Source organism: Anopheles darlingi, chromosome X, assembly GCF_943734745.1.
Source record: "Anopheles darlingi chromosome X, idAnoDarlMG_H_01, whole genome shotgun sequence".
NCBI classification, from domain to species: domain Eukaryota; kingdom Metazoa; phylum Arthropoda; class Insecta; order Diptera; family Culicidae; genus Anopheles; species Anopheles darlingi.
In genome coordinates, this window is record NC_064873.1 from 4,456,552 (window position 1) to 4,478,726 (window position 22,175).

At 53.4% G+C, this 22,175-nt stretch overlaps 1 protein-coding gene across 3 annotated transcripts; it reads left to right on the forward strand.

Moving 5' to 3' along the window:
• Nucleotides 1-1,887: 1,887 nt before the first annotated feature.
• LOC125952597 (synaptonemal complex protein 4) lies at nt 1,888-21,649 on the forward strand. 3 transcript variants are annotated; one of them, XM_049682164.1, is made up of 8 exons: nt 1,888-2,155; nt 2,807-2,938; nt 6,345-6,519; nt 9,653-9,757; nt 14,266-14,477; nt 14,574-14,646; nt 18,185-18,355; nt 19,234-21,649. In XM_049682164.1, exons 3-8 carry the CDS (start codon nt 6,346-6,348, stop codon nt 19,630-19,632), a joined length of 1,134 nt encoding a protein of 377 aa, XP_049538121.1. In that variant the 5' UTR covers nt 1,888-2,155; nt 2,807-2,938; nt 6,345; the 3' UTR covers nt 19,633-21,649. The 3 variants fall into 3 exon arrangements, with proteins under 3 accessions (XP_049538121.1, XP_049538138.1, XP_049538130.1); XM_049682181.1 differs by having other exon boundaries at nt 18,511-19,362; XM_049682173.1 differs by lacking the exons at nt 14,574-14,646; nt 18,185-18,355; nt 19,234-21,649 and having other exon boundaries at nt 11,503-14,352.
• Nucleotides 21,650-22,175: the final 526 nt, after the last annotated feature.

Genomic DNA, 22,175 nt, shown 5'->3' on the forward strand with positions numbered 1-22,175 from the left:
GTTTTTGCCAAACAGACGAAACTGGTGGTCGGTCAATGTCTGGACCTAAAATATCTCATAATATGGACGCAAGAAAAACGGAATTTACCACCCGTATATTGGCATAGACATTCTTATAATCCGGACAAGGGCCCCAGAGACAGTAACCTCCTTCCCCTCCGCCCCTCCATCCCTCTTTCCCGGCTCTCAAAAATCGGACTTTCGCAACGTACCCCGTGCGTTACTGGTCGTAGAGGAAATTAAGCGTTTAAGCAGTTACCGTCACTTGCTACCAACACCAGCTGCAGCGGGGAGGAAAATCCAATTAAATAATGGGAACCTTTTCACGCGGGGATCGAAGTGGAAGATGAAGAAGAAGAAGGTTACAATCTCCTGCGTTGTTGCTGCTGCTGCGACATACAAGCGAACAAGCGATGCAACGTGGTTCGGTTGCTGCACTGAAAACTCCGTTTGCTGCTTACGAAGATGCTGCTTGGTCTCGGGGAGTGAAAGAGAGAGAGAGAGCAGAGAGCGGAGATGCGATGGCATTTCCGATGGTTCGATGGCGCGGCGCATTAGCTAATCGATCGATCTCCTTACTCTTCTTCTTCTTCCTTTTCTCTCTTCCCTTTCCCATTCTCTTGGCCATCGAACGGCCGACGAAAACGACGATTTTCACTTTCCTTCGATGATCGAAGCTAATCTTTACAACACCTGTCTACCACCAGCCACCCCTCCCTCTCTCTTTCTCTCTCTCTCTCACACACACACTCGAAATTTTCCATTTTTAGCAAATGCCGAAATGCCACACACTTCCTTTCGCAATCCAATTCCGCTTATTCAATTTGGGTCTCGCGGCCTACTTCAGATAAGCCGCCGCCCCTCACCCCCCATTCCCACCTTCATGAGGTGAATTAAAAAGAGGGAAGGAGGGATGGGGGGGTGCTAGGATGATGAGTTGACGGTTTTTCAGCTAATACCTACCTTGGCGTCTTGGCCATTTTGTCCAAATTCTCATCACCTCATCACCACCCCTTGGGATGAGGGATGAGGGCAGGGATGTGGCAAGAGAGGAAGGTGATAATGAAAACGACAAACCAGAAAGCCATCGACACATCGAAGCACATGACACACAGCCCTATAGCCCTGAGGAGAGGGGAGGGGGAGTGGGGGGGGGGCACGTGGTGAATTCGAAGGGTGGAAGGCAAAAGGACGATCTAGAGCATGGTGGAGAGAATGTCGAAGGGGTGGGAGGGCGTGGGCGAGGGCGAACCGTGGCAAAGGGACCAAGAGATAGAAAGAGAGAGAAAGAGAGAGAGAGAGAGAGAGAGAGAGAGAGAGAGAGAGAGAGAGAAAGTGTCAGGCATAATAAAAATCAAAGTAATAACAATAATAGCAAAAATAATAGTAATAATGGACCCACCACCACGCACCTCCCCCTCCCCCCACCCCTCCCCCACCCTCCGCCATCGCTTTGGTGAGCTCGGTTCGTGGTGAGTAACGTGGTGCGTATCCCACCACTCCGGCATACTCCGAGGGGGGAGGACGCTTGGAAAACTGTTCACACCGCCCCCTCCCCCTCCCCACCAACCTCATCCGTGAGTGAGAGCTTCGGGTTGCGCGCCACATCCCCGCCACGCGGCGCGATCGGCTCGAAGAGCCGAAGCAACACCCCAACCCCCAACCGGCCACCCCGGGCACGCTACCACCCCTTCCCCCCTCTTTCGTTCTCTCTGTCTCTGTCTCTCTCTCTGTCTCGCGCGCGCGCTAGTGGCACGAGCGGAGTAGCGAAGTGGCCAACACACCACACCACACCAGAGTAGCGATCTATAGTATATAGCGGTGTGGTCGTATGTTTACAAAACTATTATTTTCGGACGCTTTGCATTCGCTCCTGACATTCGATAGCGAAGTGCTGGCGCGTACGGTTCACAGAGACAGAGCAGAGCCAGAGGCAGAGGCAGAGCATAGCTCTCGGGACGGACTCCATATCCATTCCAAAACCGCATCTCCAGCAACGAGCAACGAGCAGCAGCAGCAGCAACAGGCCAAACAGTCCTTGGTTGGCGCGCTACCTACTATCAACCGACAGCAGCTTCCAGCAGTAGCAGCAGAAGGGCGTACGCTTGTGCCTGAGAGAGCGTAGAGCGCAGACCCGGCGTTGACCAGAGACGGTGTTAGTATCTGAACCTGAATCCCTGCCACCTCAACCCTTCCTCTCCTAGCACCCCCTCCCCCACTCTTCTCCTGCCGCTCAGTGTGTGTGTGTGTGTGGCGTGCGGTGTGTGAAAACGGGAACAGTAACAGCAGGGAAAAGGACACGTTTTTGCAAGGACCTACCTCATGCCTTCTTGCTAGTGAACGCGTGTGTGTGTGTGCGTGTGTGTGTGTGTGGGTGTTGGTTGGTGAACAAGTGTGACGTACCACAGCGCAGCCACACCGCTCCCCACGCCCCGTAAAAACATTTCATCCCCTTCAGACACCCCCACCACCACCACCACCGAGGGTTGCTGAGTGGTGCTGCGCGGTTGATCTGGCCCGTGTACAGTGCATTCGAGAAAGGCGAAGGGGGGCGCAGAGAGGTCAGCGCAACCCCCCCCCCCCCACCCTTCCTCCAGTTCAGTGCTGAAGCCAATCTACTACCCCTGCTGCCCCCTTCCCATTCTCTCACTACCCCCCTCCCCTCTCTTCCAGCCACCCCCTCCCCTACCCTTTCCACACTCATTCACTCTCTCTCTCTCTCCCTTTTTTTCTCTCCCTCTCTCTCTCTCTCTCTCTCTCTCTCTCTCTGGCCGGCACCGTGTACCACATCCTCGTCCCTCATCAGCGTGCAGCGATCGCAGCAATCAAGCCGTACAAGCCAAGTTCCCGGACTCCAGGATCGGATTAGGATCCACCACCACTACCCTCCGAAACGCCCCGGAACCACCACAAACCAACCAGACACAACAACACACAGGTGAGCCTGTCGGAGAACGGAGGGATGGGGGTGAGGGGAGGGGTTTATACCAGCTGATCGTTAAGGGGTTGGGGGAGGTCTTCGCGAGCAAATTCGTGCGAGGGAGCGGGGAGCGATCCTCACCCCCCCCCCCTCCTTTCCATTTTTGAGGATAGGTGGGGGTATTAAACCACCCCCTCCCCCTCTTCAACCTTATTTATTTGGCGCCCACTTTTGCGTGTCCTGTGTCCATTATCCCTTACAACACAGTGATGTATGTGTGTTGGTGCGTGTTCGTGTGTGTGTGTTGTGTGCGAATGAAGCGATGATGCAGACCTATGGCAGTAGCAGTACCGCACGCGTAGCAGGTAGGAAGTCCGAGCAGGCCACCAGCGCCCCCTCCCCCCATCTCCCATCCCCATTTTGATGGCGGTTAGTGCGGTTCGCGGGCGGAAATCGCTTCGAAACATGGTTTCAAGCAGCATGCATGCACCATGAGCGCTGCAAACGCTGCTCTCTGGAAGCTCCGATGCCCTTTCCCCGCACCACCCCTTATACTCCTCGGCCTCCACTGCCATTGCCACTATCACTCTCTTTCCACTGTGCAATGTGAGTGGAAGTGAAGTGCTGCTGTTGCTGCTGCTGCTGCTGAAGGCAAGGAAAGGAAGTAGGAGATTCGAAGGCTTCGGGCAAGCCAGAGAGCCAGCCAGCCAGCCAGCGAGCCAGGCGAAAGCCAAGGAAAACCCCGAGCGAGCAAAGAAAAGCCCGAAAGTGGTGGCCGAAGCGACGAAGCGACGAAGAAGGAGTTGTACTGTTGCAGCCACCCCCCCCCCCCCCTTCCACTTTCACACATACACACAGCCCAAGCGAGGAGTGTTGGTGAGCGACGCACTCTCACCAACCAACCAACCAACCAACCAGCCAGCAGCTAGCCAGCCGCGGTGTGACGGCGACGATCACGTAACAAGAAGCCCGGGATACCCCCTGTTCGCGTCCGCACACAAACAGACACACACACACAGACACACACACGAACGAAGTCGCTCTCTCTCTCTCTCTCTCTCTGTCCCTGGTGGGTGTTATTCCTGTTATTACGCCACCGTACCGTACACCCGTCGCCCCGCACCTCGAACCTCGCACCGTGTCTCGCTAATCTCGCAGCCGGTTTCGAATCGCTCAAGGTCGTTCGGCGTCGTCGTCGCCACCGTCGCGTTGCGCGTCACCACGATCGCTGCGATCCTTTGAAACCTTCACTACCCCCTCTCCTCTTCATTCTCCTTTTTTTATTGTTTTTATTCTGGAATTCTTACTCGAGCGAGCGAAAGAATGAGTGAGAGAGAGAGAGAGAGAGAGAGAGAGAGAGAGAGAAAAGGACAGTTCACCAGTTCCGGGGGAGGACGGGAATGCAGGGGGATGGGGTGGCGCGCCCCGGGTCATTCCGAATTGTAAGAGGGTGAAAGTTGCAACCCTTGCGCCTGCCTCTTGGCACTGCACCAATTCGAGTCGCTTCAGTCTGGCATACAACCACCTCCAGCCGTGTGTGTGTGTGTGTGTGTCTGTCAATCGATTATACGCTACCGTTCTACGCAAGCACCAATGCGCGCGCGCGTATGTGTGTGTGTGAAGGTAACTTTCTCGAGTGACCAAACTGAAGGGAGGGGGAGTCCAGTGGGGGCGGCGGCCAAGGTGAATCAAGGATGGCTCGATGGCCACTGAGACTGATGCAAACCACACACACACACACACACACACACACACACGACACGGGTATTGCAGATGTGCAGGGTGCAGCAGCAGCACCCCACCCCACCCGACGGGGGAGGGCGAGGTGAGCGGAGTGGTTCGGTTGCTGACCAGCTGACCATTGAGCTGTTGCTGCTGCCGCGCGATCGATGATTGAGTAATATGCGAGACAGCGACACGCGATGATCGCAGCAGTCGCACCGCCCCAAAAACCGGTCGCGGTCAGCTGGTTTTTAGCCCGATCATTAAACGACGGCGGCTGCGGTAGCGGCGACGGCGGCGGCGGCAGCGGCGCCTGAGCTGAAACCAGCGCCTCGATTCAATCGATGCCATTACGGCGCGAGACACTCCACGGTTCAGAGCGTGCACGGAGCCCGCTCACTATTCCAACATACGCATTCACACACACACACACACACACACGCGCGCGCGCCCATGTGGTGGTTTATGCACGCGTTGAGGCACTTTGAACGTTTTTTTTCTGCGTCGCAGTCACTGCGACACTCCGCAGACCCGGGCCCCGGAAAGAAAGAAAGCGCAAAAGTTGAAGAGAGAGAAGAGAGAGAGAAAAAGAGAGAGAAAGAGAGAGAGAGAGAGAAAGAGCAGTTATGCAAACGAATAACGACAACAACAACCACAACAACCACAACAACGAGCACAATAACGTCCCCCGTCCTGTCTGCTGGCTGGTTGGCAGGAGCCAGGCAACAGGGCAACCGAGAAGGGAGGTGAGGGTGGGGGTGAGAACTGCACGATCACTTTCACCCTCTTTTCGCTCGGCGGGCGCTCGGATTACCTCTCGTGGCGACTGCAAGGAGCGGGGATGCGAAAGGCAGGGAACAAAGAGAGAGAGAGAGAGAGAGAGAGAGAGAGAGAGAGAGAGAGAGAGAGAGAGAATAAGAGGGAAGGGAAGAGAAGGAGAAGTGACGAAGGGGGTAGACTATGTAGCTGGGTGCCGCTGCTGCTGCTGCTGCCGCCTTGACCGCTCGGGCCGCTGCGCCGCTTTCGATTCGAACTTCGATCGAGACAAAAGACTTGGAGCGCCGACGAAGTGACGAACCTTGAAAAGGCTCCTTTCCAAAAATAAAAACACACACACTGTCCGGCTAGCTGAACGTGAGTGAGCGCTCATTGCAGTGTGTGTGTGTGTGTGTGTGTGTGTGTGTGTATGACCTTTATCACGGTTTTTTCTTTCGGCCAGGACAGCTGCTGGCTGTCACTTGTTTTTTTTTTTTTGTTGTTGTTGTTGCTTTTTCTTCCCGCTTTGCGGCATTCAATTCACACCCGCAGCGATAATCCGGTATCCGCGGTGAACACCTCTGCAGGAGATTGTCCTTCAGCGGCCAGAGCCCGTCGCAAAACGGGGCAGTGGCCGTCCTTTTCACTGTTGGAGGTTCGCTAGAGCGTGGGGGTGTTGGAGCAGCCCCCCGCGCGAGCTGGCGCCCGCATTAATTATCGCGCGTTTGATGTTTGGGGGTTTTTGGCGAAAAGCTGCGCGGCGGCTCGACTGTCTGTCAATGAACCTATTGACGTCACTTCCAGTGCTGGAGGGGGTGCTGCGCCCTCCGGTAACCTACCATCAGTTCAAGGTCACCAGCATCTTAGCCACGCATCATTGATAATGATAGTTTTTGATTGTTTTGTTTTGTTTTGTTTTTCTTTTTCGTTTTCGTTCACCCTCCAGGATGAAGCTGTTACTGATGACGGCAGTGCTATGCGGTGCCCTGGCGATCGCCCTGGGCGTGCCGGTACCGGCGGCCAACCCCGAACCGGAACCGGTCGCCGCAGCCAACCCGGAGCCGGCGGCAAAACCAAAGACAGACATCGAGCTGATGAAGATTCCACTCAACGATGATCAGGTAGGTGCCTAGTGCCGGGTGTGGTAGGGCTTCCGCAATTGCCACATCATGCCAGGGCTGAGGGGATGGGATTACGTCAAAACACACCAAGGAGGAGGAGGAGAAGGAGGAAAAGGAGGCAATCGCGATCCGCGATATACTTCCGAGACACTTGAGACACCAGCAGCAGCACTGCTCGCTGACACTTGAGACACACACACACACACGCGCGCACCTAGAGCTAACCAAATAGCATCAATAGGTGACGTTTGCTCAAAATTAGTAACGCATACGGACGCGTGCGCGCGCCTTTACAGAATTGGTAGATGGATCCATCAAGGTTGACGCGATGGCCATACACACACACAAACACACACACATGGCCTGACGGGGGAGTTTTCGATTCGATTCGCCGCGTGACACGCATCGGTAATGCATAGTCCCTCATGGTCTCTGCTCTGCGATGCGATCCCGGGATGGCGCGGGAGGGACGAGCTGACGAGTGGCACTTAGCTGACCACTCACTTTGCCAGCCGCATTAGAGCCTCGCTGCGTGTGTGTGTGTGTCTCGTTTTTCGGCATCTCGAATGTCCTTCAATGTCACGAATGAAGAGGCGCACGTGAGAGTGTGTTGTGTGGGGTGTTAATTAGACAGCAGCGGGCGAGGCGGGGTGCACGTGGCTCGCGCTCGTGGCCACCGCCCCCCTCCCCCCCCTCTTCAACAAACATGGGAAAACCTCCGGCCCGGTACGCACGCAATGCGTAATGCTGCTCGTCAGCTCGCCGCTGACGTACGCTCTGACCATACTGTGAAGGTCTGACCGATTGGAGCTGATTGGAGCTTTTGATTGTGTCCGATAACCCGGTGCGGTGGGTGCCATGTGAACGCACACTACCGGGCCACCGCTAATTAGCAGCAGCCTTATCTCTCCCTTATTTTTTTTTCTTTTCAATTGCTCCCGAGGGAGGGGGAAGGGGAAGGCGGGCGAGGAGTGGAAGAGGAGAAGGAGGAGGAGGAGAAGGTATTCATTCCAGCGATCGCCCTCGCCCTCGACCTTACCACCTTTCAGCACGGGGGGGCATTCGAAGCCCTTTGCCCTTTGAGCACCGACCGGGGGCTGGGGTGTTGCCGTTCTAGGGGATGGGGGTTTGGAGTTGGATGGAGTCTGGGCAACCTTGGCATTGGCCAGAGCCCTAGAGGCTAGTGGCTTGCAACGGCCGGGATTTACACGGAACAATAAAAAAAAAAAACACCCAAAACGAAAGACTCCCTCCCGAGAGCGCGGCGGCAAGCGATGAACCCGGAATGAGGCGTAGGTTTTTGGCCGTTTTTTTTGTTTTGCCTGGGCCTTGGTTTCGGAAGTCGAACCCATTTTGCAAAGTGAACGTTCAGCGCGACCTTAGAGGATAGAGAGAGCGAGAGAGAGAAAGAAAACGACACAAAGGGAAAGGAAATGGTGCAGTTATCGCCGTTCAAACCCCTTTTTGGATTCCTTTTTCGATCGCTCAAAGGACAAAGCCTCCCCCCGCCCCGCTGCTTCTCACCCTCCTTCTCCGCGAGCGCAGCGCGATTACCCTTCACTTCTGTCCTTCCTGTTGTCCTTTCGCGTTCGGGCGTTCGGGCGTTTGGCGATCGCTGCTGCTCGATCACAATACGCACTAACACTAGACGCTAGGGTGGGTGTGCGACCGCCAAAACCGAACATACACACACAGCGTAAGGTCAAATCGCGGTTTTAAAAGCCGGTTGGGAGGGGCCCAAAATGCCAGGGGCGGGTACCGACCGTTGGCCTCTCTCGGGTGCTACCCAACACTGGGAGCACAAGATGGCGACCGCGCCTGGCCTCTTTGCCTTTGGCCTTCTAGCTTCTAGCTGCTGCTGCTGCTGCTGGCTGGCGTCGCCGACCTGCCGACCTGTGTCCCTCTGCACCACCACCCCCAAACCCCCTTCCCCTGGTGAAGGTGAACCTGAACCTGGACCCGTTGGTGGGTCCGGCCACCAAAGCAACCACAATCCACAATCCCCTCGACCTCGTCCGTCCGGTGGCGAGTGGAAATGACACAAAACTCAAAGCAAATCTCGCGATCTGCGCTGCGCTGCAACGCAACGCAACACGACAAATGCAACACGTTCAGGTGGCCTGGCCTGGCCTGCTCCTAATGCTTATGCACACACACACACACACACACACACACCCAAACCCAAACTGGAGACCCAAAACCGGCTGCGCAGCGAAAATGCGGCGACGGCGGCGGCTGCATAATGCTGTTCGCGTTGCGCGTCCCACTTTCCGTTCCGGTTCGGAGGAGAAGGAGGAGGAGGAGGTGGTGCGATGCGCCCGGATAACGCCAAGTGTGTGCGCCAACACCGCCACCACCACCACCACGCCCGCGGTTGCGTAGACGCTAGACGCGTGTTTTTGCAGCTGTTGCTGTTGTTGGTGGTTTGGTTTTTTGGTTTTCTTCTGGTTTGGTTTTCGGAAACTTTCGCTTTCGCGCGCGCGCGCCACCCATTACGCGGCCGATGATTACGAAAGCACTCCTTGGAGGTAGGGGGAGGGGGAAGGGGAAAGAGGGTGCTGGTGCTGGCCACCGGGCAACCGGTCACCGGTCCACCAATCGGTCATCGGAGCGCGAAGGCACATAATGGGGCCACGATTTGGGGCGCTCTCGCTCTCGCTCTCTCTCTCTCTCTTTCTCTTTTATTATCTCTTTTTTTCGTGCACGTTTGTTGCGTCGTCGTCGTCGCTAGCGTAATGGAAAGACAAAACAATCGACGACGACGACGACGACGACGACGACGACGACGACGACGACGAGGACGTGGGTTTACGCGACTCCTTTACGACTCCCTGCGCGGTTGCGGTGCGGTTAGGGCAATACCAATACCAATCACGAGAGTGCACGCGATTGCGTCACGCGAATATGACGCGACGTTTGCCTTGTGCGCTCGAGTCCTGTGCGCTGAGTCTCGAGTCGCGGCGCAACGCAGCGTAACGCCCGGACCGTCACGACGTCAGCAGCCTTGAGATGACGTCAGAGTTACGATCTCCCCCTAAATCGATGTCTTTAACGTTATTTCTCTTTTTGTTTCTCTTCTCTCTCTCTCTCTCTCTCTCTCTCTTTTTCTCTTTTTCTCTCTCTCTTTCTCTAGGAACTGGACGTCATCACGCTGGTAAACTCCGAGGATCAGCGCATCAACGAGCGGAACAAGCGGACCATCGGCATCCTGCGCGAGCTCTTCCCATCGATCTCTCAGGTAAGGGTTTGGTTGAGCTGAACCCCCTCCCCCACCCCCGCAACGTACGCGCGTGACTAGAGGCAGACCGCCAACCGGACAGGCGCGCAGAATGCGCAGGATGCTGCTCGCTTTTACTTGTCCAATCCCTTATCTACCTTTTATCACCCCCCCCCCCCCTCCCCCTTTTTTGGATGCCAATCAAGGCCGCCACCCCCTCCCTCTTCACCCTCGTAAGTCCAGTTAGTCCGTTCCTGGACCGATCCTGGATTATTCGGTTGAGCAATTCACCTCACCTTCGCCTCATTATCACCACCACCACCACCACGATCGTCACCCCCATCCCCCTTCTTTATTCTTCTCTATCTGCATCGACGCTCTCCATCGCCAATCGTCGCATCAGCATCACCCTCGTTCGCATCATTAATTCACGCACCGCACGCCCTATCGTATCGCTAGCTCCACCACCACCCACCCACCCACCGACCCACCCCTCACCAAGCTGCCAATTAGCGTTGTATGTATTTGACTGCGTGTGTGCCCGAGAGTGTGTGTGTGTATGCATGCAGCATCTCTACTATCTCTAACACCCCCGTAGTAGGGGTGGGTTTTTAAGGGATGAGGGATAATGCATCCTCTCCGGGGGTATTATCAGCCGTCCTCAGCCGTGGGCCGTGGTCCGTCCGTAGTCGGTCGTGTTGCTGTGTGTGTGCGTGCGCACACACAAACACACCAGACGGACCGACCATCGAAGGCCATCCAGGGTCCAATCGGTCCAGGGTGCACCGAATGGAGAGGGGTTGGGGGTGCTGGGGCGAAACTACTTTCAGTTTTAAGCTAGCATAGCAATCTCCCTCCGTCCCCCACATTGGCGCCGGAAAAACCGGATCACTTTGCTCTGCACTCTGCTGGGGGGGGGATGCTACACGGGGTTGGAGGGATGGGGGTTGTCCCAGTTCTATCGGGCGCCTCCAGCGAGCCCTTGGCACAGACAGACACACACACAGAAGTCTAGAAGGATCTAGGCGTGACCGGAGACGAAGAGAGTGGTCCCCTGCCCCCCACCATCCACATTCGTCATCCCCCATCCCCCCGTCATCCCCCTGTACTGCTCATGCATGTCATTATCGTCATCGACCACACTGGACTGGAGCCACAACCGGACCGGAGCAAAGGACATGTTCCACGAAACAGAGAGCAAGAGTGACAGAGAGAGGAGAGAGGCGAGAGAGGCGAGAGAGAGAGACAAACCAACAGTGTCACCACCACAACCATCATCATCTACTACTTCTTCTTCTTCCTCTTCTTCATCATCGACTTCTACTTCGTGGTCACCTACTTCACCCCTTGGACGTTCCACCACCACCACCACCACCATTTCAGCCCATCAGCCCGCCATTTGATGCCGCCCAGCCGCTCACCGATCGCCTCCATCGGCGGAGTGCCACTTGCCCCCTCTGCCTCTCTTTTTTTCCCCTCTCTCTCTTTCTCTCGCTCTCTCTCCCTCTGTCGCGCGCGTGCTTTTTCGCTAACTCGTTACAGCGTCTATCGGGTCCCAGTGTGTGTGCGTGTGTGTGTATGCGTGCGTGTGTGTTACCAATTCACTAAGTCCAAGTCCAACCCCGCCCCGCTATCGCACTGTACCGCCTACCGCCTGCTACTACGCTACAACCCAACCAACCAACCAACCCGCACCCTGCAACCCCCTTCTGCGCACGATTCCGCGGAGGGTTGCCCACCTGCCCGGCCGCCCTGGTGGAGAGCAGATAGTGGATCAGAAGATCCAGATGATCACCTCGTACCTGTTCCGCACGATCGGCCCCATACTGCTGCGTAGCGGGCTCGGTCTGGGTGGTGGTACCGGCGGTGGTGCGGCCGGTAACCGTGGCGGCTCCAGCAGCGCCGACGACGACGACGACGATTTCAACTTCGACGACGACGACGATGACGCCGCCGACGCCGATAGTAAGAAGCCGTCCTCCTCGTCGTCTTCGTCCTCCGGCGGACCGAAGGTCAGCATTTCGCTGCCCACCTTCCCGCCCACGAACGACGACGATGACGATGATGGTGACGATGCTGGCACGAGGACAGCAACACCCGTGGTGCCAAGGCTTGGTGCCGATGATGCCGGAACCAACAACAACAACAACAAGCAGAACGAGGAGCGCAACGAGGTGCGCAAACGGGCCACGACCGAACCGGCACCGGAGGTGGAGGCGGACCGGATCGATCTGCTGGCCGCTGGCGGGGGTGGCCAGTTCGATTCCACTACCAACCCCCAACCGCCGACCACTACCGCGTCGGTTGTAACGAGTGAAACCGAATCCAACTTGGTATGAGCACCCCGCTCACCCTTTTTCACCCCTGCTCTGGGGTGGAGGGTGAGATGCTGTCTCCGTCATCCTAGTTTCGAGCGCTTCCAAGTCTTCCCGGTGTCTTCACTATTAGAGCGGCCCGGAACCCCTCTCTCTCTCTCTGTTTCTCTCTACTACTACTACTACTACTTCTACTATCTACTCTCTAATGAGCTCCAGTAGTATCACTTCCGTCACTTCCGCCGTAGCAAAAAAAAAACGGACGCAGTAGCAGTTACAGTACAGTTAGTATTGGTAGTAACAGTTGCCCGGACAGTGGTAGTGTAGTTTGTACTATGCCTGGTATGTCTGCTGCTGCTGGGGAGGCGCTCGATCCAGCGTTCAACGTCAAAAAAACAAAAAAAAAACGCAGTTTAACGCAGCAACGGGATGCCTAACGCCGGACAGGGATTCTTGAGGATTTGGGGTTACAAAGGGGGAGACCCGTATCTGCTTCTCATTGCTACCCCCTTCACCCTTCACCGCTCTCTACCACTCTCTCTCTCTCTCTCTCTCATACACACACTTTCACTACTTCATTCGCTCTCTGGCTATCTGTGAGTGTGTGATGTACCTCTATATGTACCTCAAACCTATGGTATGCCGGTGTGTAGTAGTAGTCAAGTGAGACAAGGACCTAGCTGGCGCCTTTCGCTCTCTATACTTCTCTCGTTTCCCTCATCTTTCACTCACTCATTCTCTCGCTCTCTGTCTCTCTCTCTCTCTGTTTCTTGTGTCTTGAGCTGTCAGCTGTCAGAATGGCCACCACGGTCTGAGTCAGCATTTTCTTTCTTCCACCATTCTGCACCCCCGCCCCGCTCTCTGCACTTATCATGGCGGCTCTATTACTTGCACTGCTGTCTTCCTCCTACGTCTACTTCGTCTTTCTCTTTTTCTTCTTTATCTTCTCGCTCATCGTTCATCCTGTTATCGCGCCTCATAAAGCCATTCACGTCATCCTTCCAGCTAAATAGTCAACCTCAAGGCGTTTGTGCGAGTGCATGTGCATGTGTATTTGTGTGCGCGTTAAGTGCACTTTCGATGCGTGTGCGCGCGTGTGTGTGAAGCGAGAGAGCTTCGTCGCGAAATGAGCTACAACAACAAGAGGCATTCAAGCATTCAAGATCGGAAGGTCTCAAAGTCATATCAGCATTAATGCATCCACCAGGTGACAGCCACCAGCCAGGCGTCTACTACAGCCTGATCATGCCCGTGTCATGTCCCTCCTTTCTCTCTCTCTCTCTCTCAGGATTCTGGCTATTTTTCTCTCTCGTTCTGTCTCTCTGTCTCTCTTTCTCTCATTCTCGCTGTCTATCCCTCCATTACCTCCTTCCCTGTCTCTTCCTGTTCTGTGGTTTCTGATCATCCATCCGGCATGCAGAAAATGGTAGAAATGGGATTGGACGAACCGAAGAGTAGGACTGTGTAGTAGCTCATCGCTTTTACCCTCATCATCATCATCATCATCTCTCATGTTCTGAGCTGAGATTCCCTTCTCGTTACCGTTCGCTCGCTAGTCTGCTGTAGCCTTAGCCACCCGTTGGCATCATACTATCTTCCCTTACCTACCACCAACCAACAACCACAGCAGCAGCAGCAGCAGCAGCAGCAGTTGTTGCTCTTGTGTCTTGAGGCGAGAGCGCTAGACCGCTCCAACCCGGAAGTATCAACCATCACTAACCTGCTTTTTCATCTCTCTCTCTCTCTCTCTTCATCTCTTCCATTACGTTTCCTGTGTTTTCCTGTGTGTTCCACCACCCCTCCCCCATGCCATGGTACCATGTTGTGGGTGTGTGTGTGCGTGTATGTGCCGTTGTGTGTGCGGTTATCATCTGTGTGCGCTGTGTGTGGGTCGTTTTTTTTTCGTTTCTGTTTCTGTTTTCTGCGTGTGTGTGTGTGTCATGGCTGGACCGGCCATCATCATCATCATCATCACCACCACCACAAAACCAACAAAACGACGACGATAACTACGACGACGACGATGACGACCCAAAATCGCAACAAACAAAAAATGCTCATCCTTCGCCATACTTCGCCGCTACCTGCTACTACCACTACTACTACTACCACCATCATCGCATGTCGGATGCTCCTTACACCGTGCATGTGTAACAAACACACACACCGAAACGAATACACGCGCGTAAAAAAAACGTGTGCGTGTGCGTGCAGATCACCACCAACGAGGATGTCAACACGCTCGATACGCTCGATCTGGCCGGGCTGAGCGATACGCTGAATGCGATCCGGGTGGCGCGCGCCACCGCCGAGGAGAAGGCCGCCTCGTCCAACGACCAGAACGCCGCCGAATCGTCGGCCAACAGCTCGAGCCTGGACGAGCTGACGCTCGATTCCGACGGTGCCGATGAGGATCGCAATAAGAGGTAGAGTCGTCAGTCGCGTGCAGATGATAGTCGCAAATAGATCGCCATTTAACTTCTTCTTCCTTCTCCCAACCACACTCTTTTACACACACACAGATTCCTGTCCTTCGGTGGCAGCAGCGGCGGCGGCGGCGGTGGCTCCGGAAACTTCCTGTTCGACATCATTCGTGTAAGTAGAACATCTCCGGGGTGTTAGTGCCCCCCGCCCCCTCCAAGCGCCTGATCGATCTCCCGCCCTCGACCCCGGTTTCCCGGACTCCCCGGACTAACACTAACAAACAACCACTGCAGCACCGCAATAGCAGCAGCAGCAGTACCTTGAATGCGTTGTGCTTGCTTCTTCTTTCACTTCTCTGGCGCCAAATTGCGTCTACTACTACTTCCTTGTATTACTTTTGGTCTTGTTCTTCCTGGGCCTTGTTCGTAGACCCTCTGAGACCACTCCTATCACCCCAATCTACTCCTCACACATTCTACCATGCGTATGTGTGTGAGTATTTTAGTATCTGGAACAGAAGCAACACAGACAGAGAGAGCCCATCCTTTAGGTGACCGTATTCTCAACTTACTTAACAACGGTTGCTGCTGCTATCGTTCTCTCTCTTCCTCTTTCTCTTTTTCTCTTTTTCTCTTTCTCTTTCTCTCAATTTTGCTCTTCATTTCTTTTTTCTATATTTCTCTCTCTATTATTTTCTTCCTCTTCCTTTCTCTCTTTCTCTCTCTCTCTCTCTCTCTCCTTTTCTTTCTATCTCTCTTTTCGTGCAACATCTTTATCTGTTCGAATCAAACTCTCGCTCTCTCGTCCCCCCTCCCCTCGTTCCGTGTTCCGCAAACTCTGTTCTCTGAAATGGATGCAAAACTAAAACCGATCACCCTTCCTGCGTTCCCCCCCTTACCATTTCTCATCGCCCCCATCAAATGAAAAACCAACCCCCATTCTGCACCCCCCAACCGTCCAACGGCACAAAAAAACCGCCCCCCCCCCCCCCAACGAAACCTTGCAGCGGGCGGCGGACCGTGCCGCACGTGCAGCCGGAACCGTGTATCGGGTCGTCGCCGGCACCGAATCACTGACGACTGCCCTAGAGACCACCGACCACAACAACAACAACAACAACAACAACAACCACAGTAAAGACGATGGACATTCCACTTCCTATACTGCCACCTCTTATAGCCACTCTGCGGTAATTAGACTCTCTTCTATTCATTTCAAAACCAACATCCCCCGCCCCCACCTCCCCTTCCATCATCCATTATCCTTCCCCAAACTCCTATCCATTCTCTCCCATCCTTCTCTCTCTCTGTCTCTCTTTCTCTTTCTTCTCTTTCTCTAGTCCTCTTGCACGTCCTCTCTCTCTCAATACCAAGATACCGCATCCCTTATACCATATCCCTCCCCCCTAACATAACCTTCCTGCCTAGTAGTAGAGCTACTCGCATCCTGTATTCGGTTGTTGCTTTCTGGTTTTGCTCTATACTTTTCTCTCGAAGTGCGTGTGTGTGTGAGTGTAGATGTACCCGTTATTAACACCGGCGAATGCCTTCCTCCTGGGGTCGGCCATCTTGCTTTCGATTGATCTTTGGACTCCTAAACCACTGGCTCGCTAATCCTTAGGCTGCTGACGAACTGTGACCGTTACCTTCTCGTCTAACCGGATGGCCCTGGGTTCTGTTTGTACATAAACCTCCACCCCAACACCATTGGTTGAAAAGTAGTAGACCCTCTCCCCCTCCCCTTAGTAATATACCCTCCTAGAGTGCACTACTACCACTCCGATCTAACGATTCCAACGATCACCGTCCGTGCCACTCACATCCAAAGCGTTTGCAAACCACCCACCCACCTACCCACCCATCCACCACCTTCCTGCCACCAACAACAACTTCGAAACCCCCCAACCCCACCCCCCTCGCCGCCGCTCTACCTCCGATCCACTCTCACTTTTGAAACTCGCAGCAAACAAACAGTGCAACAGTGTTGTGCTGTTGATCTGGCTACCTGCTCGCCATCTTGTGCAATCTTGTTTTACGCGCGCGCACACACACACACACTCGGCTAATAAATGCCCACAGTGTGTGTGTGTGGTTTAGTAGAATGTGATATTTGGTCATAGCTGTTGTTATACGGTCGGTTAGTATCTCCTGTCTCTACCTAGTCCATCTTGACGCTCTTGACGTCCTTGAAGGTTCCTTTCGCCACCACCATCCCAGACACTTGTTCCACCAGACCACCAGACACTATACGCACACACACACACACACATCTGGCACCATCAAGGTTATCTCCTACTCCTAACGTTTCCGTCCTATTCCGATCCTAGTTTCCTATTCCTTGACCCTCTACACCCTCTTTCTACCACTCTATTGCACGGGGGATTCGCTATTTCTGGTGTCCGGTGCGCACTGTCCACGAACTCACCCCCTTTGTCCACATTGGCTTTCATCCTCGCAAAGGGAAAAAAAAACAAGAACAGCAACTACCATCATCCTTAGTCATTTCCTCCTTCTTCTTCTTCGTCCTCCCACCGCCATCCTTATCCTATCCCAAACAACCCTCGAGCCCTCGATGACTCGATGACAAAAATGACCGACGATTGACCCACCGATCCGTGACCCCGTTACAACGACCTCCCGATACACGACGTATGTAGCACTGCAGTGTAACAGCAACTAAGCAGCACCACTAGCAGCAGCAGCAGCATCAGTAGCAGTAGCAGTAGCAGCAGTAGCAAATTAGTAACAGCAACAGAAGCAGTACCGGCGGCGAACTGCGAACAACGACCCCAACGGACCCACCCGAAAAAGGACTATCAAGCATCTATACCGCGCAATTATCTCTCTCTCTGTCTCTCTCTCTCTCTCTCTCTCTCTCTCTCTCTCTCCCTCTCTCTTTCTTTCATTGACGTGATATTTGCATGTCCCCAAATTTCCGCTCTCCTCTCTAGCGGACAAATCTCTGTGTTCTCTGTGTTGTCTGACTCCAGCCACCCCCTCCCCCTACCCCATCCGGCCTTTTACATCCCCTCTCCACTTTCTATCCTCTTTTCCTTTTGGAAGCTAGTAGTAGTTGCATACGGCATATTCGTTCACTATTAATGACTTCTATCCCCTTTTCTATACGCTGCGCTTGGGTGTTAGTGTGCATCAACCATTGTTCCAAATTTCCGTTCCGTTAGTAGCTAATCAGCTTCCTATTCTTCTTCTTCTTCTTGTTTTTCTTATTTTTCTTGTTCTTCTTTTTTTCTTTTTCTATTTAACTCATTTTCTCTATATATTGGTCTGCTTTCTCTTCCTTTTCTGCTTTTTCTTTGATCTTCTCGAACTTCTGCTATGTCCTCTATTCCCTTTAAACATTTATCTTCTTTCTTTGTTCTACTTCTACTCTCTGTTGCCTTTTCGTTCGCCCGTTCACTACCATTGCTCTGTTTCCACCTTTATGTATTTATATATGTTCGTTTTATTAATCTACAAATATTTTGTTTGAAACTGACCATTAATTGCCCCTTACAACAACTCTCCCAACCCAACCAACACCCCCCCCCCCCCTCGCCAAAAACACCTCCCTTCAACTTAAACTCCCCCCCCCGCCCCTTCCTCTGCGCTCCCTCCCCCATACACTAAACGCTAAAATCATTTCTTCTTCTTCTACCCCTTCGGCCACGGACTTTCTTCCCACCAAAAAAAAAAAACAAAAAAACCAACAGCTTGTGTCGGGCAGCTCGGGTACGGAGCAGAGCGACGAGAAGGCCCACTCGCCGGACGATCACGATCTCGGCAAGGGTGACGGCTACACCGAGGGCATCCCCGGACCGGTGACCCGCCTGTTCGTGCTCGCCAACCGTGGTCTGTCGAACCTGATCCAGGATCTGATTCTGGTAGGTTGTTTTTTGGCCGTTTGCCGCCCCATCATTCGGATCATTCCCTTCCCAGCCCCCGCACTCACTACAGTCGACAGTCGAGACACTCATGCAAACATTTCCTTCTTTCCCCCCTTTTTTCCCCCCTCTTTTCTACCCCCTCCAACCCACAGCGAATCGCACAAACCAGTGAACGAGTGGTTAACTTCAAAGCACGTCTCATCACGTCACTAATCTAAGCAGTGCGTTGCGTGCGAATATAGCGAAAGAGAGAGAGCGAGAGAGAGAGAGAGAGAGAGAGAGAGAGAGAGAGAGAGAGAGAGAGAGAATGTGCGTGCGTGTGTGCGTGTGTGTGTATGTGTGTGAGAGATTGTGTGTCTGTGTAGTTTGAAAGAGTATGTTTGTGTAGATTGTTTGTTTGTTTCTGAGACTGTCTGAGCGCGACCACCAATGTGCGTCTTCAGCCTTCTACCACCATGTCACCCACCCAACCCCCAACAAAACATCTTCCCATGGAGGCGATGATCTGCGACCGAGCAACCAACACCACCACCACCGCCACTACCACCGTCACTACCACGGCCATCATCATCAACGACAACATTATCAAATCGCGACGCAACGAAATCATCCGGCAACCGAAAAGAAGATCGGAAAGGACACTCCATGCATGGTCCCGTGTGTGTGTGCCAAGGACTCAGGGCCTACTCCTCAAGCGAAAGCCGACACCGAGCACTGTAGAGGCCTCGGCGCCTCAACGCCACCCCCATCGCGCACGCATTCAGTAACAACAATAACAACCCCCCCGCCTACCGGACAGCCCTCGTCTGGTCAGCGTACAGATTCGCGTACTGAACCTCGTTCCATCCTCCCGTCCGTCCATTCGTTCGATCCAGCCAAGCCTGCTTAGCGCTAGTATGCCCGCCGTGCTGTCACCAGTAGCCCTCCCGAACATGACAGCCCTGCTGGCGCTCATGCCATCCCTGCTGCCGACCAGCCCCACGGTCGGTGACACGGTCGGCGTCGGGAACCTGACCCAACAGCAGCTGGAAGCGGAACTGACGAACATTGTCCAGCCGGCGCTGCCGGCGATCGCATCGCCACCACCGGAGATCGGGGAGGCACTCGGTAGCTTCATAACGGCTCTCGCTCCTCCTCCTCTGCCGCCACCACCACCACCACCGACTACCGGCGCACCGAAAGCCGCACCGAAACCCGGTAGCAACCAGACGACCGCGGCCAAACCAGCGGACACACCCGAGCGCATGTCGCTGCTGCCGTTCTCCTTCTTCTGAGGTTTCCTGCCAGGCACCAGCCGTCGGGTCGTCTTCAGGCTGCACATACCGCGCGCGCACACACACACTCACGCTCACATACACCCCCAACAGCGGGCACATCGGTTCCTGGGTTTTTGGTTTTGCTCCCTAAAAAAAAGCGCAAAAAAACAAACAGAAGATTGTTACATTGGAGAAGAAGAAAAACAAATTCGGTTGAGGTATACACACACACACACAAACACACACACACACGTTCGCACACACACATCCACAGACCTACACAGTTTATCTAGGGGTTAAAAGCTGCTATGGGGTACACTTCGATACTTACTCTCCATGTAGCTGGTACAATGGCGTACTGGCCGGTCAAAACCTGGGATCACACCTACCAACCTACCTACCTACCTACCTACCTAGCCTCGTTTCCTACCTAGTAGAGTGTCGTGCCGGCCTCGAAAACGCTCGCCAACGCCCAACGCTCCACATTTGCTCAATATTTGCTAGACACAGAACTAGACCTAGAGTTGCCTTGCCTCCCACATCTTCGTAACCCTTTCCCCTCCCTTCTGCTACTCTCTCCCGCGCCCCTACTCCCCAAATCAATGCTTGCGTTCACGTTCACGTAGTAATAGTGCATCATCCGGTCACCGATCGCCGTTCCATCTCTCTCCAAACCGTTACGTTACGCCATTAGCGTGCGATCCTCGTCTAATGCAGCGCCCTGCACTACTCGCACGCAGCTGCTCGGTAGACAGTCCGAACCGGGAACCACCGACCAGGCGGACGTCGAGTCCGGCGATTGCGAACCCCTGGAAGAGCCCCGGGCGACTGGCGAGGGTGCAACCGCAGCCGCAGTCGCAGCCGAAGACGATGAATAATGGTGACTTGAACCAGGAACCCTTTCCTTCCCTTCCATTTCATAATTTTGCATCTCTTTTTCTTCTTCTTATTCTTCTTTTTCTTCTATTATCACTATCACTACTTCTACTTCTCCTTCTCTTACTGACTACTTACTAGTGCAGTGCTTCGTATTGCATACTTTCTTTTGTAAATAGCGTTGTATCAACAACTTGTTCCGTTCCTCGAAGGTCTACGAGGAACGCTTCCCTTCTTTCCGCTTCGCACCTCCTACTATCGACGCTCTGTTGTCTCAGCACGAGCTAGCAAGCGGTCTCTACTCCGCTCTTTCTGTTCCGTTTACTACTCTTTTTTTCGCTCTCTGCTCTGCCTATGGCTTGGATCCTATATCCTCCCTAGGACCTAACCTACTTTATCTCTCCATCACCAACCAACCAAGCAATACCACTACCCCCCCGCTCACCGCAGGGGCCCTAGGATTGAGAGTAGAACCCCTTCCCCCCTTCCCATCATCCCCAAATCGTTGTATAATATGAATAGACGTGTCGTGAGCTCTCGGGAGGATCCACAGTAGGAGAGGATTATGACTATTATGACCCTTTTTTTCGCTGTATAATTTCATCATTTTGTTTGTTCTCTTAGGATGAAGGGTGACACTATTATTTAAATGAGATTTGTCTAGGTCTTGAACTTCTTCCCCCTTCGGAACTTCGCACCTGACAGCACTTCCCCCCGCGGGGCGCGTTTACCATATCGCAAACTGCTTCCTTCGCCCGTCTCTGTGGCACTTTCTCTTACTTCTACTACTACTACTGCTACTACTACTACCACCACTACTACTACTACTACTACCACTACTGTTGCTACTACTACTACAAACTGCTGCTACCGTTAACTTAGGCGAATGAAAGTGGAAGTCCGGAGTTTTATTTTATTGTTTTGTTCTGGTACTGGAGGAAAAAGGAACCAATTTTTTTCGCGAGCAAAGCGAAGCCGCAAAGCGAGAAACACATTACTTTCCAATGCTATCTTTCTATTACGCTATATGTATTATGTATGTATGTATGTTGTAAACGGCGGTCAATCTTAGAAACTATGGAAAATTTAGAGAGATGAAAAAATGGAACAAATTTAATAAAAATCAACTATTTAAAAAAAAATAAATAACAACTAGTGCTCGAAGTTTCACTACCTTTGCCACGAACACGTGTCTACAACACTAGCTAATCACAGCATCCTCCTACAAACATATAGCACGAACGAGCCGGTACGCATGTACGCAGCGTGGTGTACTATGGCGCGAGAGAGGAAGAGAGCGCGTCTTCAAACGAGAGTCATTAGGAGCAGTGGTGACCAACCTGCAGCGGCGCTCCCCACAATTGTAACCAATTTTTAATGCCTCGACATAAGCCGGACAAAAGGTTTGGTATTTCTGGCAATAGGTTTAAGTAAAGCACCTGCGGCATATCAGCTGATCGCTATCTGGCATGAAACTGTACTTGAACCGAGGTCGTGGTCGGACACAAACTATTCACAAAACAAACCAATACATTTTCCAGAAGGAAAGACGCCCATAAAACATGATAAAATAGAATGTCGTTCATCAAAAAAAAACATGCGAACGATTGTCTTTTAATGAAGCTTTCAAACCATTAACGTGCCATGCTGAACGCTGCTCCGATAATATGCTCAAGATAAGAGCT